General features: G+C 34.5%; 1 protein-coding gene across 1 annotated transcript in view; it reads left to right on the top strand.

Moving 5' to 3' along the window:
- The window catches only part of DNAH12 (dynein axonemal heavy chain 12), a 70,487-nt gene that overhangs the window by 32,562 nt on the left and 12,884 nt on the right, over positions 1-25,041 (top strand). The window contains exons 35-58 of the mRNA XM_075713518.1: positions 27-215; positions 901-1,049; positions 1,775-1,913; positions 2,001-2,167; positions 3,252-3,507; positions 5,669-5,968; positions 7,162-7,340; positions 8,958-9,150; positions 9,239-9,400; positions 11,370-11,564; positions 12,386-12,519; positions 12,853-13,015; positions 13,470-13,550; positions 14,761-14,937; positions 15,719-15,850; positions 16,297-16,386; positions 17,896-18,036; positions 18,172-18,413; positions 18,756-18,903; positions 19,762-19,907; positions 21,029-21,243; positions 22,175-22,367; positions 23,205-23,397; positions 24,396-24,568. Coding sequence (XP_075569633.1) covers positions 27-215; positions 901-1,049; positions 1,775-1,913; positions 2,001-2,167; positions 3,252-3,507; positions 5,669-5,968; positions 7,162-7,340; positions 8,958-9,150; positions 9,239-9,400; positions 11,370-11,564; positions 12,386-12,519; positions 12,853-13,015; positions 13,470-13,550; positions 14,761-14,937; positions 15,719-15,850; positions 16,297-16,386; positions 17,896-18,036; positions 18,172-18,413; positions 18,756-18,903; positions 19,762-19,907; positions 21,029-21,243; positions 22,175-22,367; positions 23,205-23,397; positions 24,396-24,568 — 4,157 coding nt within the window. The remainder of the gene's footprint in view (positions 1-26; positions 216-900; positions 1,050-1,774; positions 1,914-2,000; positions 2,168-3,251; positions 3,508-5,668; positions 5,969-7,161; positions 7,341-8,957; positions 9,151-9,238; positions 9,401-11,369; positions 11,565-12,385; positions 12,520-12,852; positions 13,016-13,469; positions 13,551-14,760; positions 14,938-15,718; positions 15,851-16,296; positions 16,387-17,895; positions 18,037-18,171; positions 18,414-18,755; positions 18,904-19,761; positions 19,908-21,028; positions 21,244-22,174; positions 22,368-23,204; positions 23,398-24,395; positions 24,569-25,041) is intronic.

The raw sequence follows: 25,041 nt of genomic DNA, 5'->3' as shown, positions 1-25,041 counted from the left end.
AGTTGCTTGTCTTTTTGCCCTTGCAGGGTTGTTTTGCTTTTGCCACAATCTGGTCCATTGGTGGAACTTGTGATGGTGACAGCAGAATAATTTTTGATAATTTCTTGAGGGAAACTTTGGCTGGGAAATCTGGAGTAAATCCTGTACCAACGAGTGTGGGAAAATGGGAGTGTCCCTTTGAAGAGAAAGGCTTGGTCTATGACTACATGTATGAGGTATGATCAATTGCTTCTGCGTTGACTGAAGTAGATTCTTACAGTCTGAATGGAAGGAAAATACAGCTAGGTGGATATTTTAATTTTACCAAGCTTGTTGGATGTTGTAGAGTGTTGGCGTTGGATTAAATCCCACAGTGCATTTTTCATTTATTTTTCTTTTTTGAATACTAATGTGCTGACCAGATTTTTTTAGAAAATACCAAGATGTACACGTCAGTTATATTTATAATGTTGCCACATTATAGTTATTCTGTAGCTAAAGCTAAGCTGACGGACTCAAATCTGGTTTTGTATAGAAGGAAAGATGTGGACTGTCTAGAAGGAAAGCAGGATATTGAGCCCATAGGCAGTTTGCTTATATTACAATTTTGTTTATAGCATCCATTAGAAATGTTAGATTATAATTATACTTTAATTTTTGCATATGTTCTTCTGTTGAGTTTTTGTACGTTTTTGTTTGTTTTGGCTGAACAAAATCTTTAAGAAAGGAGTCTAAGCTTAGGTATGTAATTTAACATTTTATTAATGAGATAAACCAAACTAAATATATGAACTTCTGAAACATTTAATATTAATTTATTAAAATTCATTATTTTCTTTTTTCAAAAGTGAAGTAGTAAAGAAAACCTTCCATATGTACAGAAGTAACACCATTCTATTTTACATCTGTATTTCTTCGTAGCTGAAAGGCAGAGGATGTTGGGTTCATTGGGATGGATTTATTAAAAATATTAATTACAGTGATAAAAATGTAAAGATTCAAGATATAGTCCCAACTATGGATACAGTCCGATACACCTATTTGATGGAGCTGTTCATTACCCATGGAAAGTAAGTTACTTCAGTGCAAATTTCTGAAATATTGATCATAGGTAGAAGTATCTCTTATTCTTTCCATTGACTTCATTGTTTTTATCAAGCCCTCAAAGTTTATTTGGCCTGTTAAAAATAGACATTTACTACAAACAATACAATTTGTTGCCTTAAAGTCTGTTTTTTTTTTTTTTTTTTTTATGAAGCCTTATTATAATCCAGTTTTAGTATGCTTGTTCTGATGATGCTGTTGTGACAGCCCAAAGATATTTTGTTACCTTCTTTCTTCTTTGGTAATGAATTTTTTTTTTCCTCTCCTTTGATTAGTCATATCAAGATCAGTTATATTAGCTATGGTCAGATGATATAAGAGAATGAAATATAAAACAGCCTCAGGTTAAATTTCAAGGCTGAAAGTTTTATGATGTTTAAACTACTGCAAGACCTATTGGGAGAAATTCAACTCCCATGTATGTTCATACATACTCCAAAGCCAGTAGAATGAGGGAATGAGAAATGTCTCTCTCTCTGTGTCCTCTTTGTCTTGTTGGTGGGAGCAAACCAAAATTATGAGCAAATTATATGAATATGTTAAAACATTTTAGTTTCCTCTTAAGGCACATAATGTTTTTAGAGGTAGAACAAGCAGGGCAAGTTAGTAAAACCTTTGATGTCTAATTGCAATTAGTTTATAGTTTGTTAGATTTCTGCAGTCTGTATGCTTTATTTCTTTCTTTGTGAAGACCGCTGCTTCTAGTGGGACCAACAGGTACTGGGAAATCTGTGTATGTCAAGGACAAATTAATGAACAACTTGGAAAAGGAGCGCTACTTTCCCTTCTTCATTAATTTTTCAGCTCGAACCAGTGCCAATCAGACCCAGGTTAGTAGAATAGATAATTTATGTTTCAGAAAGATAACATATATGAATATTTAATCTATGTTTTGAATATTCCTGTCTGCATTATAGAACATCATTATGGCCAGGCTGGACAAGAGGCGCAAAGGAGTCTTTGGCCCTCCAATGGGAAAGAAGTGCATTATTTTTGTAGATGATATGAATATGCCTGCTTTGGAGAAGTATGGTGCACAGCCTCCTATAGAACTTTTAAGACAGTTTTTTGACCATGGATTTTGGTAATTATTTGAAATACAATTGAAACTTTTTTGTTGCTGCATTTCCTGTTCACTTGAATTTTACTTTCAAAACTTTTTTAAAGTGCTTTATAGATGTTAAGATAGCTTCGGTTTATATAAAAATATATTATTTAAAATTGAAGCAACTTCTGTGTTGCTCTTTAAGTGACTTTTCAATTTAGAAAATTGATCATCAGATTTGCTTTGGGTTTTTTATAAGGTTTTATTGCTGCACTTCAGCAGCATTTATAAATAAATAAATAAATAAGGAAATAAAATAATTCTTTTACACCTGGATTTCTTCATGTCTGCGTTTTTCATTGGTTTTATTTTTCCAGTGCAGTTCCTTGTTTCTTTCCTTTCTCTTCCTCCTCAGAGTGAATTGGCAGAGAGAGATGCAATTATAGAAAACTTTTGATTTTACTCATTGCACTGGTTTTTACTGTCATCCAAGATCACAAATATTTTTTTTGACAATATTTCCAGATAATTTTTTAAAATAACAGTGAAATCAGATCTGGTAATAGGCATGAAAAAAAAAAAAAGATAAAGGTCTTCCTTGCTTTTGAGGTTTTTGGCTCTGCTTAGATTGGAAGATTGGAACAGCTGGTCTCCTGAAGTTCCTTCCAGCCTGAATTATTCTGTGATACCAGGCACTTCTCAAATACTGTTACTTTTGTGATTCCAGGCTCAAATATCTGTTGCTCTTGAACAGAGATAATATATCTTGCCACATTACAGTTTTAAATACTCATATCAAAATTTCCTGTCAGGTTTCATGTAACCCAGTTTAAACAAATAATCTTTCTTTCAGACCGACAGGATGTGTTGAGATAACTGGAGCATAGTTATAAGACTGGTTGCTCTTGGTTTGGGGGTTTTTTTTTTAGTTTTTTTTTTTGTTTTAAGAAATATAAAATATATATAAATATATATTAAAAATATAGTATGTAATATAGAATATAATATTTTAAAGTACATGTTATGCATGCAGAGAGTACTCTCTAATATAGATGCATCTAAGCTGTAACAAACGTGTTGTATCTGTAACTGTCTAAATGTCACATTGCAATTTATTTTGAAGGTATGATTTAAAGGACACATCTAAAATTACACTTGTTGATGTACAGTTACTTGCCGCTATGGGGCCTCCAGGCGGTGGGAGGAATCCTGTTACTCCTCGATTTTTGCGACACTTCAACGTTTGCACTATTAATTCTTTTAGTGATGAAACAATGGTCCGCATCTTCTCTACCATAGTAGCTTTCTACCTACGGACTAGTGAATTTTCTTCTGAGTTCTTCACAATTGGAAATCAAATTGTCACTGCCACTTTAGAGGTAAGAGGCAAATACCTTAATGGAAGTTTCCTTTAATTTGTTCAGTAAAGTTCCAATGGCTGTATAATAATTTAGTTGGTGAAGTAGAGATTTTAGATGTTTTGTTCCTTATTATTTTTAACATACAGCCTCATCTGCTTTGGCAAAATTGTCCTAGTTTTATTGTTGCAGTAACCTTTTTATTCTAGGAAAATGGTCTTTGAATTTGTGTTAGTGTGGGCTCTGTAGTACCTGTCCACATAATGTCAAGTAGATGAGACTGGAATCTCTTCAGAGTCAGACAGGCACGGGAAGCTGTCACACGCAAAGACCAAATGAAAATACCAATTGCAACCCTTCCAAACTTCCTTCTCAGAGAGATTAAGAATGAAGAAATCACCCTCTCCACTTTCCTCCTTCCTCTCCCAGTTTTTATACTAATTATGGGCACATCACAGCAGTCTAGGGAAGCCACTGTGAACGTGCAGCTTTGTAGAATCTGACTCCAGTATGACAAAAGACATCACAGAAATGTTGTGAAACTGAAAGCCATTAGGCCTAGCTGTATGGAATTTCTATGTTTTGTGAAGTTCCATGTTATGGATTTTAGCGAGTATCACATTTGCAATGTACCATACACATGAAAAAAGGAATGGCAATTCGTGACATTTTTGCAAAGAATCATTAAGTTACAGACATAATATCAAGGTATAGCTTTGCTGGCTTATTACGTAGCAGAAATCATTAGCAGTGTGAACAAGTCTATTGCCTACCATAAGTATGCATCATGGAAATGCATTAGGTAGCTAGTATTTGACCAGTGAAAAATTCTGACAGAAAATCTGATCAGCTTCAAAGGCAAAATCAAATGGCTGAAGTTTCACAGGGGAATGTGACTTCCTTCTACTGCAGAACTAAGGCCTTTCTCAGACTTCCACTAGTTCTGCTTTATACCCAAGACTGAATCCATCTCATTCCAAGGACTTGCAGAGCTGGTATTTTCAGACTATTGTTAGATAATACATTCAATGTATGAATCACAAGGCTGACTGACTACTGCCACTAGAAATCTTTTTGTAGGTTCAATTAATCCTTCCAAAACAAATGAACAAACAAGTAATTCAGAAGATATTCGCAAGTTTTGCTTCTTTAAACAGAAAATAATAGTAGCAGCTACTAGTGATTTGAATGCATTTGACTACATATTTAAAACATTCAGTTTTTTTAGGATATATCTTAGACCAATTTCAGAGTGTTGTCTTTTAATACAGTCCTGCAGGTATTTCTCATCAGACTGCATCGAGTTTTGTTTATACTGTTAGATTCTTACACATTTGCCTGCTAGAGAATCTGTTCTAACATTAATATTCATCCTGGTAACCAATACCCTCCAACTCCTAGGATTAAAGTATAATAGAAGAACTGGGCTTTGGAATGGGCTTTGGACATGGGACAACAGGTGAAATGTGTACTCAGTACCATGGATATAGTCTATTCTGTAACACTTGATTTTACTGTACATTTTTTTTTAATCAGGTTAATGTTTGATAGTTGTCTTCACCTGTGAGTACACAGAGACAGATTAAAAGCTTCCTCTGTCAGCATTCACTTCAGCATGTTATTAATTATATTCAATGTAATGAGAAATGACACTATTCCTGTCATAACAGCTTGAGCTAACAACAGCTGATGCATTCCACATTAGAGCAAAACATAGTCAAAAGACGCTTTCCTTATTCCTTCAGCAATTTGATTGACTCTCTTTTTATTTTTGAGTAATTTGTAGATATGCAAACAAACAGATTTAAACAACTGAAAATCTATGAAGTTACCGTTACGTATCAATCAATCCTCCACTTGAAGGAGGATATTGTATGATTAAAGGAAGTCAAGAGATCTGAGTGGTATTCCTGGTCCTACAACAGATTTCTTTACACTTGCTACAATTACTTTTCCCATTTGCAATTAGGTTAGTAGTACATGCATGTTCCAGAACTGCATGAGGTGCATCTGATATATTCAGAGGACTTTGAGATCTTTAGATGTGATTAAGATTTATTAAGCGTTAAACGTTTTTCTTGGAGAAATACAATTTTAGAAGACATTTAAGATTTATTATAATAATATAGTCAGTGTTAGTGTTTTGTTGATTTTGTTCTTTTTTTGTTGTTATTATCTTAAGGTGTATAAGAAAGCCATCAAAAATCTTTTGCCCACACCAGCCAAATCTCATTATACATTCAACCTGCGTGACTTTTCACGTGTTATCCATGGCTGCTTGCTCATTAAGAGAAAATCAGTGGAAAGCAAACATGTAATGATTCGTCTGTTTGTACATGAGGTATTTCGTGTCTTCTATGACCGTCTAGTGGAAGACAATGATAGAGCCTGGTTGTTCAATTTAATGAAAGATATTGTGAAAGAACATTTCAAAGAAGTATTTGATTCAGTTTTTGCACACCTGAAGCAGGGAAACACACCTGTGAGTATCACATTTACCTGTTGCAAAACAGTTGCTTTCATTATAAACTTAGGACTAGAAAGTTTCTCAATCACAGGTGACGTTTTGGATCAAATGTGCTTAAAAATTTGAGTTGAATTTGGAAAAATGGCTTCTTTAGAAAAAAAAAGGAGTAAAAACGTTTGGAAGGGTTTAACTGTTATATATAAACATCCTTTTCAAAAAATATTTCATTTAAAATGTGGGTAAACTTATTACTTCTCCATAAAAGGATTTTGTGTATCTGATAGTGAAACAAAAACTTGTTTCTTTTTCAATTAAAAAAATAGTGCTACATTTTTTCAGATTTACCCACAAAAACCTGGGGTTTTGTATCTTATGAAATTTAATTTATCAAGCGTAGTGTTTTCTTAAGCTCCTAGATGTCTGCACATAGAAATAAAGCATCCAATTAATCAGTTGGTCAGCAGAGCAACTTTTCAAAAAAATTCTGTCACTTCTTTTCTTGGAGATGTAGCAGCATGTATTGAATCTTTGGGCAGCGGGAGATAAGATAACAAACAAACAGAGTAGTTTATAAATCACTACCACAAAAGTATCTGGGTTCTGCATATGGTACTGTGCCTGCAAGGAGAAATACAAGTATGAATACTCTTAAATTGACTTCCAGAGACCTGATTTACAGGATAAAGAAACATTTGCTTTTTAAATTTAACCTGTGACTGAGTTACTGTGTGGTAAACAGCATTCTGTAATTTTTATGAAATTTTGGTATTTAAAATGTTGTATAATCATGTTATATTGTATGCTTTGTCTTCCTTTTTTCTGTTTTTCTTTTTTTCTTCCCCTGTCATTTCACTGATGTATCGAATAAATAACTTTGCGGTCTTAGTTATCCATTTCATAATATATTGACAATTGCTAAACATACATGTATAAATTTGGTGCATTCTGAAGGTCATGAGTGTGAGACTGTTAATGGCTATTTGAGCAAATTGTGTTCCAAAACCAAATTAAGAATAAGTATATTGTTTAATATGGGAAATAGAGAATTTTGAGGTGGATGTTGTCTGTGAGTCAAAATATTTCAGAGTGCTTGTTCTCGTGTCTGGAGTGTTTTGTCTAAATTCTCCTTTGTTTTCTAAAATTCTAATGCAGAATATGTTCATTAAATATTAAACTCAACTTCATAATTTGTTGAATGTTTGCCATAGGTAACAGAAGAAAACATGAGAAGCTTGTTTTTTGGTGACTACATGATTCCAGAACTTGAGGGAGATGAAAGACTTTATGTTGAAATTCCAAGCGTTCAGCTGTTCGGTGATGTTGTGGAGCAGTGTCTGGATGAATATAATCAAACCCACAAAACAAGAATGAACCTTGTAGTTTTCAGGTGCATATGATCTGTATTTATTAAGAGCTTTAAGCAGTAGTTGATAATTCCATATACCCAATTTTGTGCGCTATGGTTTTTGTATGTCTTCTCCCCCTTAACACATCCACAAAAGTGTGGTGTTACACCTTTTTGGATGGAAGTAAACTGATTTTTCTCTTATGCCCCTGCTTTTTCTATCCAAAAGTAAATAATGAGAAGTTTTCTCCTAAGGGGCTTTGAATATATTCTTTGGTTGTTAAAGAAGCATTGTGCACCAAATCAGGTGGCTGCTGTACTTCTGCTAGGCCTCTGTTACCGGTGAAGATGGGTGTCAGTTTTGCCTGCAGACTTTCATTTCACCAAGGACAAGGGTTCTAAGGTTGTGAGGTGCAGAGTGAGATATAGCACAATCATAGCCGTCTGTCTGCTCTGTTATTAGGCAGCACAGCAATGCCCCACACTGGGGCATGTACCCAGCCTGGTGCTGCCACTAATCCTGTGAAATTTTAGACTCTGCAGGCTGCTATTGTTACCTTAACTTGTGATCAGGCAGAGCCACAACTGAGACAGATTAGGAGGTCACAACTCTTTCCTCCTCCTCCCTATTGCTAGAGATTACTGCCTCTTCATATTTGCCAGTGTAACTTGACATGTAGATGCTTCGTGAAGGTGATTAGGGTTAAACACTTCTACTAGCAGCTTATTTCAGTCTAGGTCATTTTGACAAGCTGGATTTGTGAGTACCTGTATATACAACTATGCTGGGAGTTTGAAGAGCTGGCAGCCTCTGATCAGAGGCCACTTCCTGAGTGTAGAAGCAATATCCCAGTTACCTCACTGAACAGCAGCCAGGAGACCATGTCTGACTGTAGCCTGAGAGTCCAATCTCATGGATAACATCTGGATTTGACTCCTTTATTTTTCTAACCAATCAAAATAAACAAGAATTTATGTTCTTTGAAATGCTTTAACCTTTTTTTGAGACCAGTTTTAACTGCTGTTCAGCTTGCTTTAACTACCCCGTGCCCTATGCTTAAACAGGCCATCTCCTGTAGACCTTGCTGCATATTCCAAGATAAACGATGCTAGTGTTTTCACAGTAGATAGGACTCTCAGTAATGTGCAGATATCGCTTTCTGAAGATGTTGTTCCAATATCTATTAAATATGTAAGTTATAAAACACTGTCAGAGGCAGAGGGAAGGAAGAGGTTTGTTGATACAACCCATTTTTCCCCAGGTGTTCCTTTAAAAAGTATTTAAACTGTTATACTTCAAGAAAGTTGAAACTGATAATACTGTTATGATTTAGAAGCAGAGAATTTCTGTTTGTATTCTTTTTCTTCAACACCTTTATCCATATAGTATTCCTGTTCTCACCACTGCCCATTCCTTTCAGTAATTTGTAGTCAATTGTAATTTAGCTAAATACTGATATTTGTATAATAGAAGAGTTGTGAGTTTTATTTTATTTCGTAGTGCATACCCACTCCCTTTCTTCTTCTTCCTCCCCACCCCGCCCCACCTTCAGAAATTTGTTTTGGAGATGCTACTTCTATACTTGTTTCACAGATTTATAGCTGCACAAATATATATGTGTTTCTTCTATTCTGGTAATCAGCACATTTCAAATACAGGTATGTGTTGGAACATTTGTCTCGTATAAGCCGTATTCTGAAGCAGCCAGGGGGTAATGCTTTGTTGGTTGGAATGGGAGGAAGTGGACGTCAGTCTTTGACTCGTCTAGCAGCATTCATGGCAAAAATGTGTGTTTTTCAACCAGAGATTTCTAAGACCTATGGTACAAATGAGTGGAGAGAAGATCTGAAAGTGAGTATTAATAACCTGTCTGCATGTTGACAATTTTGAGGAAGGATGTTTTGGAATATACAATATTTTAACTGTCTTGCATTTTTAGGGTCTTCTGAAGAATGCAGGTGTAAAAGGCTTGAAAACTGTATTTATAATCACAGATGCACAAATTAAAGAAGAAAGCTTTTTAGAAGATGTTGACAGTGTCCTCAACACTGGGGAGGTACCCAATCTTTTTGCAGCAGATGAAAAACAAGAAATTACAGAGGTATCTTTAGAAATTCTCTTAATACCACCTCCCTTTTAAGCTATTTTGTCAGTTCAGTGTGGAGTGTGGCTTTTGGATGGATATATGTACTTAATTCTGTGACTTTTTTTGAGACCTTAGATAAATCAGCCAGTTACTAGTAAACTTTTGGAGTAGCTTATGCCTACTCCTAACTTTAATTCTGACCTGGCATTCTGTTCACAAACACATTTAAGTTGTGCACGTAAGGAACTTTGATTGTTCGTTCACAAATGCCCTGTGGCCATAGTTATTTTTTGCAGTATATTGTGCAGAAGAAGAATGTACATCATAATGTTTTCAATGATCAGTTAAGGACAAAGACGTTCTTTGAGAAAACACAGCCTGCTTTTGTCAATAGACTCTTGCTGTCTAGGGCACTGTTAGACAGAATTTCATAGTCTCGACATTTCTACTCAGAGAGAAGTTGGGGAAGGGTACTCCATGAATTCAGGCTCAGAAGTAAAGATGTAATGTACTCGGGCAATTTTTAAAAAATTTCTAACTAAAATCAGGCTTGGATTTTCAAAATAGCAGTCATTAGTTGGGAGGGAGGGGCATCCATCTTTGTATACATCAAGTTGGAAACAATGTTAGCTAACAATATTTGGAACTGTATGCTGTGCTGTCTTCATATCTCTGTGGTATGTTTACTAATAAATTACCTAAGTATGCTTCTAGTTGACATTCAAAGTGATTCTTAGTACATACACAAATGTTTTTATTGAAATAGCTATATCACTTGATAAATGTTACCGTATTGGTTTTTCTTGCACCTAAGTTGTGGAGCTTGTTGATGCCTGCATTCCATGTATTTTGCAAAGAAGTTAGATTATAATTCTAATCATCTTTCTCTATTACCGTTTCATTCTTGCCAGGTATATAATAACAATATCAAGATAATGTGGCTCTTTTAGAATTTTATTGTACCAACATATTCAGTTGATGTATGCTAGAACTTGGTAGCTATCCATAATATGCCAGCTGGAGGAAAGTTGTTTTTTACTCATTTAAATCTGCTCCATCAAAATATTTCCACTTTTACTCTATTGCTACTAAACTAATTTTTGTCATTTATTTTAATTGTGGGATTATGTAAAGTGTACATGCTTTTGTGGAAGAATAATTGGAGTTTTAGGGGTTTATAGTCAGTATTTCATGGACTGTTAATTAATTGAGGATAATAATACTTTTATGAAGTAGTCTTTAGTTTCAAATCTAGAGGTTTCTTGTTTTGAGAGATTATTGTTTTTGGTAAATGAACAAATGGAATATGTTTTGATGTTTGAAACTTAAATCTTCCTCTTCAATTAGGAAAATACAGCGTATTTTAGTATAATATTAAAGCTAAAAAAGTTCTTAGTAAGTTAATGTCTTGAAATGTTGTTTAGGGGACTTATATGGCACTTGTATGGCTCTTAAAGCATAGATGATGAGAAAAACATCTGCTTTTGTGTAATGAGAGTAGTAATTTGCCTCATCTGTTTGTATCTCCTAAATCTTTGAATGACTGAAGATTGATTGTAATTAAGCCTGATAGTTGTATTTATCATTGGAAGGCTTTGGTTCTTTATTTCTTGAAGGAGGTAATTATGAATTCTGATTTTTCAGAATGTGTCTTAACCCTCTGTCTCATCTTAATGTGTCTTATCCATCTGGAACTCATCTTGGGATGGATTTTTAGTTTTTGTTCTTATGTATTCTCAGTTGCTCAAAGCAGCAGACGATAATTTCTAGAAGGAGTTGTCAGGGTCACAGATAAATATCATAAACCTATTCTCAAATAGTATTTACTACTTGTTCTGTTTTTCTAGTTTATTCTACCTGTTTCATTTATCAATGAAAAATTTTATTTCACGGTGATGCTATCATTAACAGGATTGCTGTAGGACTTCAGAAGTGCTTAATGAGAATTTATGTAACAGTTTTTACGCTGTGTATTATTCCTAAGGGTGTTCGTGCAATAGTTCAGGCTGGCAATAAACATGAAGAACTCAGTCCCTTGGCCTTGTTTGCATTTTTTGTGAACTGCTGCAAAGAAAATCTCCATATTGTGATAGCATTCAGCCCAATTGGAGATGCTTTCCGCAATCGTCTGAGACAGTTTCCCTCACTCATCAACTGCTGTACTATTGATTGGTTCCAGGTATATGAAAATACTTATATTGTTTCCTCAACAAACTACTTCAGTTTTGTAACAAACTATATTTTCATGTCCCATTGGATTTGCTCTTACCTTCTGTATAGAAGTACCCAATGTTTTTCAAAATTTTAAAATAGCATAGGCATTTTTTGTAATATTTTGGGAGCTCTTTGGTGTGCAATCTCAGCATTTCCACAACTGCAAAACTTAAATTTTGTTGCTACAAATTTTACATTTCTGAAGTAGTGAATAGTCTCAGTTTGGTGATGGTAATTTGTTATTTTATCGCATAATGTGTATGTTTTAAAGGACTAGTGAAACCATTTCAATGTGATTGTAAAATAATCATAATTTCTGTTGCCTGTTAAGCAGATCAGGCATCATGGGAATGACTAGCAAATACAAGTCCTGTTGTCTATCAGTAGATCTTTTATAGCAGAATAAAACTTGGAAAACTACTGTAGTTAATAGTCCTTAATGTAAGCAGTGTTGCTCTCAATAAAGTGCAGTTAGCTCTATAGCTTGGCCTGGTGCTGACGTCAATTAATTTCTCTGCCAAAGGATGACATAGACACAGAAATGTTTGGATAGAATGGCAATATGTAGCTTTTAACTAGAAGATCAGCCAGGAGTTGCCAGACAAGGTTATGTGGGTAGTGACCTTGCTGCCTGATATAACCCTTATATCAGTTCATTGTTCTTGAGACATAGTTGGGACCAGTGTGTCTCATTCTGGTGTTTTGAATGGTAAAAATTGGTTTTAAAGTATGAGGACTGCTAACAGCTGAATTGTACAAATGCTTCTCTCCTCACTTCTCCCTCAGCTGTGGCCTGAAGATGCCCTTGAGCGTGTGGCTAATAAGTTCTTAGAAACACTTCAGCTCACAGACAGCGAACGTCAGGAAGTTGTGCCCATCTGTAAATACTTTCATACTTCAGTTCTGTCACTCTCTGTAAGGTCAGTCTGTTTCTTTTGAAAACAACTCATTAATTTATAGAAATATTAAGAGGGAAAAGATTGTGCTGTTGAAAGTAGTAAACTGAGCAACAGAGAACTCAAAAGTTGAATTTTTAGAAGTAAGAGACAACAAAATAGTAGGTGATTGAGTTTCATTACTACTCATGTCTGTCTTAAAAGTTAATGTATGCTACCTGCCGGCATAAAAATATTATATAAAATTATTGAAATTGTTTACTCCTATGATTTGTCAAACAGTAACATAACTTTGCTAACAATAGTTAAACTAAAAAAAGAAAACAAAGCTTAAAGGTACTCTTTGTTTTTTAATAGGTTCTTGCAAAGTCTGGGACGCCATAATTATGTTACTCCTACTTCTTATCTTGAGCTTATTGCTGCGTTTCGGAAACTTCTTACTCAGAAGCGAGACACTGTAATGAAAGCCAAGAAGAAATACGTGAACGGACTAGATAAACTAGCTTTTGCTGAATCACAAGTGCGTTAGGAAAAAAATGGAACTGAAAATACAAAATGTTTGGCAAAAGCAGGTCTTTTCCTGGAGAAGTCAGTCAAAAGCATTACTTCAGATTTTGTTTAGCTCAACCTTCAACAGTAAAACGATAAGAAATGTGTTTTGCCTTTTGTTTCCTACAGTCATAGCAGCTGTGCTAGAGGCCACAGACCTCTAAGCCTGTATTGCTAAGCAATATATGAACAGAGCTGCTCTTTCCTAAATGGTTAACAGGTGACTGTAAGTGAACATAGTTCTTAAAATTAGGGGTTGTATATATGGGATAAAAATAAATCTCTGAAGTGTTTTGATTTGAAACTGAGTGTTATTTCCTTCTATCAATAAATTAGTCATTAGGTAAAATCTAGGTCTTATAGAAATTGTTGGAAATTGTACTTGGCACTTCTGAATCCTACCTGATTGTTTTACATGCGTGTAGGTTGGTGAGATGAAACAAGAACTAGTTCAGCTGCAGCCCAAACTGGAAGAGGCTAAATTGGATAATGCAAACATGATGAAGGTACAGTTATACAAATACAACTTTGTGGTTTTTAATGTAAGCGTGTGTATACTTGGGATCCATAATTTCACCTTCGTAATAATTAGCTTTGAATGAGGAATCTTAATTGTACGATGTACTTCTGCTTCAGTATCTCAGCTGATTGTAGACAGGTTCTAAAGAATATGCATGTATGAAGTTGCTGATACGTGACTTTCAGAAAATAAGAGTTAAGTTCAGGTTTTTGAGCTCACTTCTTGTTTACTGGGGTTTGCAGTATTGTGAAACTTGACACTATTTATGCTTATATCCCTAGAACTGGAAGAAAATTGTGTTCTTTATGTAAGACACAGACTCTGGATATGCAGTCCTTGCCTAAGCTCTGTGCTGAAGGATGTTAGAGGAACTTTCATGCTAGTAGTGGTTAGACCTGATTTCCCAAGATCATTCACAAAGACTGCAAAACCCACAAATAGTTCTTCAGCATACAAAATAAACAAGAACAGTTTTGCACAGTCTGTCTTTGCATGCATAGGGATTATACACTTGATATTTAAAAGGATCCTAAAAAGGATTAACTTCATAGAAATTTAGTGGGATGTAGGAGCCAATCTCTTAGATGTTTTTGAAAATTCTGACTTGCAAAAATACACTTACCTAGTATGTTACTGTTGCATCACAAAAAAGCAAGATTTGATTGACATTTCTATGCACTTGCTTCTGATTTGTAAGTGATTTTACAGATACAGTGATACCTCTTCTGCCTACTCTTACAAACCTCTAAGAAAACTCTGTCACTTATGTGGAACTGAAAAGGGAGTATGTGGATGAAGGCTTGACTCATCACTGAAAATAAAATAAATTTCAGTAATCAATGTTATAGACTATGAAGATATGAAAACTCACTATAAAAGCTAGTCATGTTTTAGTTACAACCTGATGCACAAACATGAAGAGTTTCTTGTCTTCTGAACTTCATATTTTAAATAACTTTTATTGACAGTAATCTGATTTCATGCAGTTTACCTACTGTTAAAGCTCCATGATGATGTTGCATTATGCTAAGCAACAAATTATTCCCTTAACATAAATTGAAAAAATATTAAAATATTGAAATACTTCAGTTTTCTCTTTGTATTTTATAGTATTCCATAAGTGCTATACTAGGTAATTTCACTTTATTTGATCATTCACTGCTCAATAGGAAGCTCACCCACATGTTTTTCTTTAGACTATAGAAATAGAATCTGCAGAAGTAGAACAAAAAAGAAAAACTGTAAAAGTAGATGAAGAAATTGCTACAGAAAAAGCTGAAGAAGCTCAGACGTTGAAAAATGAATGTGAGAGTGACCTGGCAGAGGCAATCCCAGCCCTGGAGGCTGCACTTGATGCTCTCAACACCTTGAAGGCAAGCTGATCTAAACTTCAGCATTTGGAAGAGTTATTTAACACAATGAAACTCTTGGGAAAGAGTGCACTAAGATGAAAAGACTTTCAGAAGTGTTAAATTTCCTCGGTTTTGGCAAAGGAGAGGACCTGTACAGTCATTGTTCAGTGTATTTCCTCTTCATGTACTCAGAATATGAAGAGGGGGTGCATTTAAAAAATTGTTGATTTGCAAGAAAGCCCCCTTGTGGGAAAAGTAACCAAAACCTGAAGTTTTGAAGTTTGAATTTCCTCTTTCAGCTAAGTTAATGTTGACGGCCAGTGTGTAACATGGCAGTTGTTTATGGCTAAGAATTATCTGGATCTTTGGTTTAAAAGTTTTGTCCTTGTCATGACTTACACATGATGTGAAAGCAGCATTGTTGAGAAAGTCCTGCAGGAATTTAGTATAGTAGGAGGTAGTTCAGTAGGAGTTGTGAAGTATATGAGTTGTCTTAGATGACACCTACAGAAGTATATAAAAAAATATTCTGACCTCGACTTTTTTGAACATAATTTTAATTAATCATTAGTTCACAGTTACTAGCATTTATTTCATTTTTGTTTCCCCTGCATAGGATACGTTGATGGATATTGTTAACTGTCTTGCTAACACTGTGTGATCCCTTCTAAAAGTCCTCTGTAATAATGTTAATTGATAATGGTGTTATAATTTCCCGTTTTTTCTGTTAGTTCGGTTTATATTAGTGGTGAGAAAGGCATAACATTTGTCATAATTTTTTTAAATGTGATTTTTATTTTAGCCTTCTGATATATCAATTGTCAAATCAATGAAAAATCCTCCATCTGGTGTCAAACTTGTCATGGCTGCTGTCTGTGTCATGAAAGACATAAAACCTGAAAAAATTGCAGATCCTTCAGGGACTGGAGGCAAGGTAAAATGGCAGACAATAGTTTCAAATAGAAGTGTAATTCATGTTCTTATAAACACAGAGCACTTGTTCAATAAACAAGAACACCCAAGGTCCACTAAGGTAGGCAAGTACTTACAGCCTCCATCTATTATTTTACTGAAAACTTCCAGAATTCCAAATTCTCTAAGTTTTGTAATGTGCAAAGAGAACACATCTAATTTGCTTGACTCATGTACAGATAATAGATAATACATAACTCTTTCCTGAGACACTGTTCAGTTTTTGGCTTTAGGTATGGTTTGGGGAAAATGTTTGATCAGATAGACTTTCTCCTTTATTGATGTCTCAACGAGATACAAGGTCATCAGTATTAAATATGCATGAGTTTTAATTAAAAGAGATTTGTAATTTTTTGTTTGTGTGTTTGTTTTAAAGCTTGAAAAGATATTTCCTGCTGTGTTTTCTAGATTTTGGATTACTGGACTCCAAGCAAGAAACTGCTTGGTGACATGAATTTCTTAAAGGATTTGAAAGAGTATGACAAGGACAATATTCCAGTAAGACTTCTGTCTAATTTTTCAGTGATTTTTACCATGTAGACACTTTCTTGCGGGGGGGGAATAAAATTAGAAAATACTATATCAGAGGCCCCATTTGTCCCAAGTTAGTCAACTTCTGTTATGACCAAGGGTCTTCACAATATGATAGGGTATCTCTATAGGATGAGTATGGTCATGGCAAGTGAGTCAAACTTCCTCAGGGTGAGCCTTCTAAGTGGCATTTCAGAAGGCTTTAGAATTCCCTTTGGGAATTTCTAAGGCTTCTATATAGCCTGTCTTTTATTTGAATGAAATGTCCTTCTGTGCACAAATGTTTCTAACTTTGCAATTAATAGGTAGTATCTCATCAAAATGTAAAAGTACACATAAAAAAACTGTATCAGAGTAAATAGTCTGTTCTGTCCATTATCCTGTGTCCAAAAATGGCTATAAGTAGGTGCCTTGGAAGGAGTAGGAGCAGTATATATAATTTCTCCAAATACTCTTCCAGCCTCTGGCACTTTAAATGAAGGACTTCCAAAGCTGAATGTAGTTTCTGTGTTTACTAGCTTTCAGTGGATCTCTCTTCTCTAATTTCTCTAGTCCCCCTAAGCCCACATAAGTTTTCTGTATCTACAAGATCTTTTTACAAAGCATTCCAGAAGTCTACTTTAAGTGGTATGAAGAGCTGCCGCCTTCTGTTTCTTCTGAACCTGGGTCCTTCTAGCCTCATTTCATGTATTCTGGCTTGGGTTTTGGTTGGGGTTTTTTTGTGGAACCAGGGAAGATTTGATCCGTGTCCAAACTTTCTATGCTTTTTTTTTTTTTTTTTCCCTGTACTAGTTTTTCTAAATCAATTACTCTGGCATTATAAACTTTTTTTCTATTTTTAAATAACTGCCCCCATTGGTGCTCTTCTTAATGGCTGTTTCTAATTGTATTATTTTGATTGAATGAGTGCTGCCACAAAATGAGTAATATTTTGTTAAGTATACTAGAATGTGTACAATAAATGCAGAAATGTACTAGCTGTAAAACTTTATTTAAAATATTACCATCTCCCCCAAAGATCTTACGATCCAAGAGTATGATTCTTGCCATTTGCCCAATTTAGTGGAGATTGAATACGCTTTGCCCTTTATAAAATTGGTCCCCAAAAGTAAGCACAAGCTAATTGTGTCTTGGGAAAAGATAGTAACTAATGGAAGTAGCATGTTTTGCACAAGGGACAGCATAAAGTAAGGCTTCTATGTGACTGTAATGCTCTTAGCATTTACGTAGCTGCCACATGGAAGACATACCAAATGCATGATTATAAAGGATAAGGATAGGATTAGGATGAAAACAGGAAAAGACCACAAAGCATGATAGGAAAATCAAAAGAAACAAATGAGCAGTGGTTTCTACCACAATTAATACTGAGTAGTTCTTTCCTATTTCATTGTGTAGAGAAATGGCAATCAATCAGTGTAATTTTAAAGTGTCAGCCACAAGACTTTGATGAGCTACAATGCTTTTGTTATCCAGGCAGCTGTCATGCAGAAGATTCGGGCTGAATACTTGACTAATCCTGAGTTTGATCCACAAAAGGTGGCTAAAGCTTCCTCGGCAGCAGAGGGTTTATGCAAATGGATTATGGCAATGGAGGTGTATGACAGGGTTGCAAAGGTGCGTTTTTGATCTTAGTCCCTCCGTGCTATGAAATCTTTCTTTTGCTTGCTATATCCACCCTAAGCATTGTATTAAATAATAAAGTTACAAATGCTTAAAGCACATTTTTGTGTATTGGTTATAACCGAATAGGTAGTTGCACCGAAGAAAGATCGTTTAAGAGAGGCACAGCAGTCCTTAGCAGAGACACTGGCACTCTTAAATCAGAAGAGGGAAGAACTTGCAGCAGTTGAAAATCGTCTGGCTGCTTTGGAACGAACCTTCACTGAGAAAACTGAAGAAAAGGCTCGTTTAGAATTCCAGGTTGATCTGTGTGCTAAAAAACTAGAACGAGCAGAGAAGCTGATTGGAGGCCTTGGCGGAGAGAAATCAAGGTCAGGTTAAAGTTCAAATATCTCATATAACAGCCATTGTAGAAAAAGAATTTGAACATCAGTTCTCTGAGGTGTATCTCTGTTTGAGGGCTGTACTGCTGAAAAGTTTAAGAGTCTGGGCCCTCGAAAGATTCCTAATTGTTTTTAATGTAAAAATATGGGCAGCAGCATTGGGAGAATTGTAGAGAAAGTCTTCAAAGTGAGAATAAAGTACATAAACACAGGGTCCTTATTCTCCACCTGCAGTTCAGTTAAAAAACAACAAGGTTGATTTCTGTCGTCAATATCATTAATGTGAAGGTTTCAGCACTGGTTTTTTTCTGTATTTTCTGCTTGTTATAGATGGAGTAATGCTGCAAATGATCTTCAAGACACATATGATAATTTGACAGGAGATGTTCTGATATCAGCTGGTGTGATAGCATATCTGGGAGCTTTTACTGCTGGATTTCGACAAGAATGTACCAAAGATTGGAGCAAACTGTGCAAGGTTAGAAGGTTATCTTAAATTTAACTGTTTGCTTTTTTTGGACTACTGCAAAAGGCTTCAAAAATCCCTTGTTGTTTATTTAATATTAACCTAGTAAAACTCATTAAGAACAATGGGATAAATTCTGCCGATCCAATGTTCTGTAAATTTGAATTTAATTAAATCAGTGAATAGGTTGAGTAACTTAAAATAGTGTATCAGAAATGAGAGCACATCATTGACTTTGTAAGGCTTGATTATTACTTAAATAAAATCTCAGAATTTTCTCTATTTTGCCTTTAAATGAAAGAATTAACTTTAAAATGCAGTTGCATCTAATGTAAAAAAAAATTCTATAATAACTTACACTGTCACATATTTATATGTTAGTTAAATGGTTGATTATGCTGTTTGCAAAGGGACAGTTTCAACATACTTATACTAATGCCATAATTCATACATCAAGTGATTTGAAGTCACTGATTGTGACATTAAACAGTAACAAATCAGCATTGGATTACTGCATTGAGTTAATGGAAGATGTAGTCATTAGATGATTTCCAACTGTGTGTGAGTTTCTTAAGGTAATGCATTGTCATAACTTCATGTAACAAACCCACATTTAGAATGTACAAAAGAAATGGAAAAATCCTACAAAATTTGGAGAGAGAGTACATATTCAGTGGGGAAATATAGCTAGCTATTAAAACTATGATTTTATTTTTCCCAGGATTTTTGCTTATACTGGACCTATTTCAGACTCTTAAAAGGAAATGCACATTGTCACTTTGGATTGAAGTGGCATTTAGTAAAAGATGTAACATGGAATGAAGATAAATGGGGTTTTCTTTTCTTTTCTTATTTTTTTTTTTTCCCCAGGAGAGAAATATCCCTTGTTCTGAGAATTTCTCTTTGAGTAAGACTCTTGGTGACCCAATAAAAATAAGAGCCTGGAATATTGCTGGTTTGCCAACTGACATATTTTCTGTAGACAATGGGGTCATTGTTGACAATTCAAGGCGTTGGTAGGTGACAAAAAGGTTTAATTTTCCAAATCCAAACAAGTTTTCACTTTTTTAAAAAAAGCAAACTAAATATCTAGAGACAATGTGGCTTCTGTAGAGACAATATAATTGAAAGTAGGAGTGGAATCTTTATATCCAGCTCCTGTGAAATTTAAGAGGTACAACACTTTAGGGATTTGTGTATGTAGTTACTTGAAAGCTTTCCTTCCAGGAGATGCAGTGCTCTTGGATAAAGGGGTTTTTTTTTTCCTTTTTCCTTTTTTTTCCTTTTTCCTTTTTTTTTCCTTTTTCCTTTTTTTTTCCTTTTTCCTTTTTTTTTTCCTTTTTCCTTTTTTTTTCCTTTTTTCCTTTTTTTTTTCCTTTTTTCCTTTTTTTTTTCCTTTTTCCTTTTTTTTTCTTTTTTCCTTTTTTCTTTTTTCCTTTTTTCCTTTTTTCCTTTTTTCCTTTTTTCCTTTTTTCTTTTTCCTTTTTTCTTTTTCCTTTTTTCTTTTTCCTTTTTCCTCTTTTCCTTTTTCCTTTTTCCTTTTTTCTTTTTCCTTTTTTCTTTTTTCTTTTTTCTTTTTTCTTTTTTCTTTTTTCTTTTTTCTTTTTTCTTTTTTCTTTTTCCTTTTTCCTTTTTCCTTTTTTCTTTTTTCCTTTTTTCTTTTTCCTTTTTCCTTTTTTTCTTTTCCTTTTTTCCTTTCCCTGCCTCGCTTACATTTCCAGTCTTATACTAGCTCATATACCAGCATCTCAGATTTAAATTGCAACTAATTGTTGATTTTTATTTTTTAAGTGAAAAAATATATGAGAAAGAACTCAAAATTTGTAAAACTAAATAAATTCTCAATACTGAGAATTCCAGGGGAGAGGCAGAACAAGATTTTACAAGAATTCTGAATTCTAGTGTATTTTATGAAAAATGTTATGAACATTTTTTGCGACTCTTAAAACTATTTTTGGTATTACTTTTCAAATTATGATAAAACACCTGTACATCTATTTTTCGCTGATCTCTTAAAATAACAGAATCAAAATTGTATCGCTTTTTCCTTGACTGCCTGACACAGAAACATTTTAAAATAGTTTAAAATTTTGAAAAACTTCTGCAAGCACTGAGAAGACTGTCTTGTATGTTCTAGGCCATTAATGATTGATCCTCAAGGTCAAGCAAATAAATGGATCAAGAATTTTGAGAAGGAAAACCACCTGAATGTTATCAAGGTCAGTGACACAGATTATATGAGAACCGTGGAGAACTGCATTCAGTTTGGAACTCCACTTCTGCTGGAAAATGTTGGAGAAGAACTAGACCCATCACTTGAACCTCTGCTACTTAAACAGACTTTTAAACAAGGTACAAGAAAATGAATTTTGAACCCTGTAAGTAGATTGCATTAATGTTCATCTTACGGTCTGTGGTACTGTCTGATGTTTTTTTTGCTACTCTCTGTTTTACCGCTGCCTGTGGTAAGAGGAAGCTAATTTCACAACAGCCCTAAGTTTTATTTTATTTTTTAATAAGTATCATTCATATGTCACATGATGGTGGTTTTATTTGAAAACCTTCACCATGTCACTACAGGAGACTAAATGAAGACACGATTCTGCAAAGGGAAGACTGTCAATGAAATGATGTTTTGCTTGTTCATTTTCATATGTTTTAGTCTAATGCTAATATTTACTAAATTTTGCACAAAACAAGAAAAGCTATCAGCATTTTGCTTAAGGCACAGTTTTTCTGTGTTTCTCTGAAACTTGCTAAGTAGCTATGGCGTTGGTTTTCAACTTTTCTTTCTTTTCCTCCTGGAAAAGGCAGAAAAATGCAGATAAACACAAATATGTTTTCCTTGCTTCTTACATAGATTAGCTTTACTGGTTTTCATGATCATACATTAAGGGGGGAGGGGGCACGGGGAAAGCTCAAACACTTTTTTTCTTATTTTTTTTCCAGGTAATTCAAGGAAAGAGTAGTCCTTAAGAATATCATATTTGAGAATAATTACACGGCTCTCTCTTACCATCTCCAGTATTGTATATGCACATTGATAGTACAGTAGTAATTGGATTGACTCGATTTAATCTGCTAAGAGTAAAATGTGGCCTCACTGAAGTGTGTGAGAATTTCTCAGAATATCAGATTTATTTATTTATTTATTTCTACTTTTCAGGAAATTTGTCATTGACAAGAAATTTGCTATTATTTAATCACAAAAGTAATTTTTTTTTTTCTGTAAGTAATTTGAAGTAGGGAATGGTTTTCTTAACATTTCTCATCTTAACTTTAGGAGGCATGGAGTGTATCAGGCTTGGTGAGACCATTATTGAGTATTCCAGTGATTTCAAGTTTTTTATTACCACAAAACTGAGAAATCCACATTATATGCCTGAACTTGCTACAAAAGTTTCTTTACTCAATTTTATGATAACACCAGAGGGACTTGAAGACCAATTGCTAGGTATTGTTGTAGCGAAAGAGAGGTAAGTCTTTATGGCAAATAGCCATTAAAATTTTTTATGGCGTAATTCCAAGGAAATGAGAGATGAATTTATTGTAAAGCAAAATGAATGTTACATGGTGTAAATGTTACTCAGTAACAGCTTTAAAAAAAAAAAAGTTGTTTTTCTAGTTTTCATATCTAAAACGCTTGTTAGGGAAACAGATTGTCATGTTTACTGTGGGGTAAGTGTCCACAAGTTAAATAAAATAGCAGATGTTATGTCATTGTTTTCTCATGACAATTTTCTCCTGAACTATTCCTTGAATGTTAGAAAACTGTGTAAATATTATTTGAAGTTTAAATCATTATTGTGATTTTTGCAATGTGACTGAGCTGCCAGACGAGGTTGCAGAATTATGAGGATTTAGTTTTAATTTCATATAAAATAAATGCACAGTACCTCTGAAACTGGTTATGGGTCTTATCTGAACCCTCACAGAGATACAGAGAAGTAGTATCTGGGTTGTACAGAAATGTCTATGCAATTGAAAGTGTTTCCAGCAGTAAACTTGTTTTGCATATTAGATGGTGTTTTTTCAGGCAGCAGGGATATAATAAAGGAAAACTAGGATGCGCTGACATTTGCAAAATGCTAAGATGTTAAAGTTTAGACCATCATTTCCACATACCGAACTAAAGTTATGCAAAGAAGTCTCAGAATTATAAATATATGCTGAACAGTAACAACCTATTTAAACTGAAGAGAATATTCACAAATATTTATTGTAGGAAGAGGGAGTCATCTTTATGGGCTTCATTTACAGTCAGTGGAAGATGAGCATCGTCTGGTTTTGTTGTATGTGTTTTTCTTCATTAGACCAGAATTAGAAGAGGAAAGAAATGCTCTCATCCTTCAGTCTGCAGCCAATAAAAAGCATCTAAAAGAAATTGAGAAGAAGATTTTAGAAACCTTACATTCATCTGAAGGGAATATTCTAGAAGATGAGACTGCTATTGAGGTCTTGGATTCTGCTAAAATAACAGCTAATGAGATCACAAAAAAACAGCAGGTAAGGAATGTGTATGTGTGCTTTCCTTAACAATACAGAGAAATTGAATGCTAAAATTTGCAGCTAGCAGAAGGACTGTGAATTAGAATGCAAAGCATAAGGAGGAAATTCTGTGCTTGTGAAATGTGAAGAGAAATAAAATTGAATCTGTTCTAGAATCTTCACTGATAGTTTATTCAGTCTTTAATTTAAAATGTTTTAAAGAATGTGTATGTATCTATAAGGACTGAGTGAAAAGTAATAAATTCTGAAGCTAAGGTAACATGCTAAGATAAAGAAGGAACTATTTTTTTTTTAAAACAACAAAAATATTCAGGGAGACATTAATAATCTGGGTGACTAATATAGGTATGCAAGCACAGATTCTTTTGTTATACTTAATGCATTAAATACCATCTGAAGTCAATGAGACCTAAATAACATTGGTAAGAGAATAAAGGTTTTTTTTACATTTTTTCTAATTACTGTAGACTTAACAGAAATCAAATATTAATGTTTTCTTTAAGCTGATGTTTGCCTTACTGCTATTTGTTAATGACTATCAAATGTAATCGCAGAATTTGTCTGATGGTCAAATTTTGAAAAACCTTTTTATATTCAAAGTATTGTTTTGTATAAAGCTGATTTATGGTAGAATAAGTAGAGCTTAAACACATAACCAGTCTGAAATTAGTCGTATTTTTGAACACTGCAGAGATAGATTGATACTTCTGGTGCTAAATGATGCAGCAAAACTGTTGTGCCTCCTTTGTCCTTTGTTTTGACTATTTCATCCTGTAGTATAGGTGAATGGATCAGGCAGTACTGTGTTAGGGGCAAGTACCCATTTTACCTAGTGTAGTCATTACCTACTGTGATTGTGCCTTCTGGAACATAAAAGTTGTCTTACTCTGGTGTTACAAAGTGCTGTATAGAAGTATTTTAATAATGGTATTAAGTAGTAATTGTGTACAAAGAATATTGAAAACCTGTCTTTATCCACTACTATTGATATTTAGATTGCAGAGAAAACGGAACTTAAAATAGCTGAATCTCGAGAAGGCTATCGACCTATTGCAAAGCATTCATCGGTGCTGTTCTTTAGTATTGCAGACTTGGCAAACATTGATCCCATGTACCAATACTCCCTTAGCTGGTTTGTTAACCTCTTCATCAACTCTATTCATGATAGGTAAATACAGTCTTTCTGGTGTAAAATAAGGTGTTTTCATTCTCTTCTTATGAACAGTTCTGTCCATTTTCGTAGAATCATAGAATTGTTTAAGTTGGAAAAGACCTTTAAGATCATCCAGTCCAACCATTAACCTACCATTACCAAGTCCATCACTAAACCAGTTAAGGGTAGAGTAGCAATTTCATATTTCCTGGCTTGGTGGCTGGATTATTTACAATGAAAGAAAAAACTAGGAATCATTAAGATTGGAAAGGACCTCTAAGATCATCATTCCAATCATCAACCCAACACCACCATGCCCACTAAACCATGTCCCAAAGTGCCATGTCTGCCCGTTTTTTGAACACTTCCAGGGATGGTGACTCCACCACCTCTCTGGGCAGCCTGTTCCAATGCTTGACTACCCTTTCCATGAAGAAATTTTTCCTAATATCTAATCTAAACCTCCCCTGGCGCAGCTTGAGCCCATT

Source organism: Pelecanus crispus, chromosome 7 (assembly GCF_030463565.1).
Source record: "Pelecanus crispus isolate bPelCri1 chromosome 7, bPelCri1.pri, whole genome shotgun sequence".
NCBI classification, from domain to species: Eukaryota; Metazoa; Chordata; class Aves; order Pelecaniformes; family Pelecanidae; genus Pelecanus; species Pelecanus crispus.
Note: the sequence above shows the minus strand (reverse complement) of the source record. Positions and strands in the feature narration are given on the sequence as shown.